Below are 3,882 nucleotides of genomic sequence, written 5' to 3'. Positions count from 1 at the left end.
CTTTTCTTATTAAAGTCAACTTTTCTTGTTAAAGAAAAATAAAAGTCTGTATTGTTTGTAGCTTTCTCCCTGCCTGTGTTTGAGGGATCTCAGGGTAACAGGGCATCAGGAAATACCTCTAAATAATTGATTGGGTATATGTGCTCAGTATCCCTCATTTATAGTATATTGCAGGTATATGTATAAGTATATCTGACTTTTCTTTATGAGAATGCATGCAATAGATACTAGGCCTTGGTTTTGTATTCAGATGCTTACTATTAATGGCCTTCTCTGAGGTCTCTTGAAGATGCCTGCTGCCTGTGATTCAGTACTTGAAGATATTGAAGATATTGTGTCAACAGAAGATTTGAAACCACGTGATCGGCAGTTTGTACGGAATAATGTTTTTCCAAAAGTGCGAAAACGCAATTCACAAAAAGATACTGAGACAGATGATGAACCCCCAAGTGACAGGTAAATTCTTCCATCAACCCTATCTCGTTCCGTTTTCGTATGTTGTGCACACTGTCAGCTTCTAAAAATACGATGGAAGTTCTCATTGCCTGATAATGTAGAATCTGAGTACAAGATAAAAATGAGTAATAGTGGTTTTAAAATATAATGATAATGAATAATAAATCTTAAGCAAATTTCTTGTCTTAGACAGACTTTCTGTAGAAATCGGTTATGACTCAGATATTGATTATTGATTAATCAGACTGGGAAAATGGTTCCTGTTACTAAAGCTTTTATGTGTAAAACATTTCTGAAAAATTGTCCGCTTCACTTTAATTACCTAAGTAGAAGCTGAGTTCTTAAAAATGCAGTCCTGGAGTAGCCTTTTGACATCTGGAATGAGAAATATAAACAAAATTTTGAGAATTGTGAAAGGGTAGAGGTTGGAAGGGACCTCTGGAGGTCATCTGATCCAAACCTCTGCTCAAGCAAGGCCACCTAGAACCAGTTGGCCAGGACCTTTCCTAGACAGCTTTTATTAATTAATTATCTCTTTCCTGGGTAACCCATGCCAGTGCTTGGTCACCCTCACAGTGAAAAAGTGTTTCCTGATGTTCAGAGGGAGCCTTTTGTTTCTCAGTTTGTGCTCATTGCCTGTGGTTCTGTTACTGAGCACCACTGAAAAGAGCCTGGCTCTGTCCTCTTTGCTCCCTCCCTTCAGGTATTTATATACATTGGTAAGATCCTCCTGAGCCTTCTCTTCTCCAAGCTGAGCAATGTCAGCTCTCTTGGCCTCTCCTCTTACGAGAGATGCTCCAGTCCTTTAATCATCTTTACGGCCCTTTGTTGGACTGTCATATCTCTCTTGTGGGTGTGTTCCATCAGGGCCCAGTGACTTGTGTGTGTCCTGAACTACTCCCTAACCTGATCCCCTTCCACCAAGGGTGCATCTTCCTTACTTCAGTCTTTCCACCGGGTTTCTGTAACCTGTGATTTCCAAGGGCTTTACTCTTTGTGTGTACAACCTGCAAGTGATACAGAAGTGAAACTTCTTTTGAACTTGTTTTATTTCAGTGGAAATAGTATGCAATAACTATGGAACATATCTGCATTTTTCCCTCTTGTGATCCCCATGAAAACAGAATCGACTTTCTGCTACAGTGAAGTTGATTCAAGTATAGGTGCACTCAGTTATTGATTCTAGTGTCTACTGTAGTTCAGATTTTGGATTGGTCACCCTCACTCATTAATATCAAGCAGGTGGATAAAATTTTCCTGCATTATGAAGATGAATATAAAGTATGTCTGAAATGCACAGGAAATTAAATTTTGGTTTTTCGTTACCATTCAAAAGATATTTTATAAGCATAAAAATGCTTCATTATGTGAAACTCCGTAAAGGTGCATTGACTCCGTTCTGTCAGGAGCGTATATACAACTGAACTGGTGGGCTATAGATAGTTCTCACTTGTGCTCCATTCTGCTAAGTATTCAGGTACTATATGTTATATAACAAGCTGTATTTTAGTATCTTTTGACCCAAGAAATCACACTGAAAGTATGTTGTTTAGACAGTAGGTAGTCTAAATGTGTTGCACATGTGCAACGCATTGCACATGTCTACTTAATGATCATTAATATTCCATCAACAAATTTCTATTTCTAGATAGGGAAGTGCTGTTAAAAAAAAAAAGAAGTATTGGGGGATTAAAAAAAAATGTGGACAGGGCAAAGGATGTGTTTGAGGATGTGTATTGTTCCTGTACTGGCATTTTCAGCTCATTGGCACAGTTATCCCAGGGGCTTCAATGAGAGCTTCTTCCAGAATTTTTTTGTTGGTTCTTAAACTGTGATGTGCACTAGCTTTGTGGTGCAGATCTGCCTTGCTCCCAGAAAGTTTGGGATATGAGCTTTCATATGTTAGTGTAGCTGATGGAGGACTTCAATTAAGAATTTATAATGATGGTTTGCATGGAGGAAACTGCAACAAAGGGGTGCAATAATATAAAACAAAAAAAATTGCAGTTTAGCAGTTTGCTAATGGCCTAATTTCAGTGCAGTCACTTGAAAGTCGTTTGTTAATGATACTATTTTCAGAAAGTTAGCTGTGTACTGAAGTTTGTGAATTTCAGTGTACTGAATCCCCTCTTATCCTACAGCGCCTGTTCCTTCTCCACTCAAACTCTTTTCTTGCTATTTGTGGTGGACTAACCCTGGTCAACAACTGAGCAGCTGCCCAGTCATTTGCTCACCTGTTCTCCTAGTAGGTTGAGGGAGAGAACTAGAAGAGCATAAGCAAGAAAGCTTGTGGGTTCAGATCAAGAGAGTTTAAGTGAAGGAAAGAGGAGGGGAAAAGCCTAAGTGGTGCAAAAGCGCTCACTCACCACCTCCCACAAGCAAACTAATGCACAACCAGTCTCAGAACAATGGCTGCCTTGGAACGACCAAACCCTCAGTTTTTATTGCTGGGCACAATGCCATCTGGTACAGATTATCCTTTGGGTCCATATAGGTCAGTTATCCTGTATTCCCTTCCAACCTGTTGCCCATCCCCAGCCTGCTTGTGGCGGGATGGAGCACAGTGGGAAACAGAAGTTTTTGGTGCTGTGCAAGCACTGTTCAGCAATAGCTAGAACAGAGGTGTGTCATCAACACTGTTTTAGTCACAAATACAAAACACAGCACTGTGAGTTTCTGTGGAGAAAGTTAACTCCATACCAGCCAGACCTAATACCCACTACACTAAAATCACATAACCATGATTGTCTTCCCCAGCTGTTTTGGAGTTGGTACTGTTCGTGTTGCTTATTTTACATTTGGAGAATTATAATTAATTTAGTCTGTTCAGTGGGCTTAAAGGAGAAGCTTGGTCATTTTTTAGCTTGACTTTTTAATTCATTTTTTACTTAACAGCATTATTCCTGGTGCTCAGAAAATCTGGATCCGTACATGGGGATGTTCTCACAATAATTCAGATGGCGAATATATGGCTGGACAGCTGGCTGCCTATGGATACAAAATCACAGGTAACGATATCAGATGAGTTGCATAATCCTTTTTTATTGGGGTGAGTGTTCAGAGCTGTCAAGCTGTCATCAAATGTTTTTAGTTTTAATTACACTTTTTAAACTCCTCCTTTGATGCCTTTCTGATTTAAAGGTGAGGAGGTAAAGTGTTTTCCTGGAATTAAGCAGAATGATTACAAGATCAATGCTTTCAGCGTGGTTAGGTTTTCTTGACAGGGCAGCCATGTAATAGATGTTGTGCAGTGCCTTTTGTGGGTGTTTTGCTTGCTAAACTTAATTGAGTAATTTTCATAGGAGTGTAAGAGAAAGATTTTAATTCTTGGGCAGTATCTAGCAATTGTCTGATTGTAATTAGTGGAACCTAAGTGAGAGAGAGACAGGAAGTGTGTTGCCACTGAGTGATGTGTGTGTGTGTCCT

General features: G+C 39.5%; 1 protein-coding gene across 1 annotated transcript; it reads left to right on the top strand.

Moving 5' to 3' along the window:
* Positions 1 to 289: 289 nt before the first annotated feature.
* Positions 290 to 3,464, top strand: LOC104540332 (threonylcarbamoyladenosine tRNA methylthiotransferase-like; the record flags this gene model as incomplete). Its single annotated transcript, XM_010184116.1, has 2 exons — positions 290 to 456; positions 3,352 to 3,464. Coding segments are annotated over exons 1-2 (280 nt in total), but the record flags the coding sequence as incomplete, so codon positions are not given.
* Between the last annotated feature and the right edge of the window lie 418 nt (positions 3,465 to 3,882).

The sequence above is a fragment of the Mesitornis unicolor genome, unplaced genomic scaffold (genome assembly GCF_000695765.1).
Source record: "Mesitornis unicolor isolate BGI_N332 unplaced genomic scaffold, ASM69576v1 scaffold6465, whole genome shotgun sequence".
NCBI classification, from domain to species: domain Eukaryota; kingdom Metazoa; phylum Chordata; class Aves; order Mesitornithiformes; family Mesitornithidae; genus Mesitornis; species Mesitornis unicolor.
The sequence above is the reverse complement of the archived record's forward strand: the minus strand, read 5'-3'. Positions and strand labels throughout refer to the sequence as shown.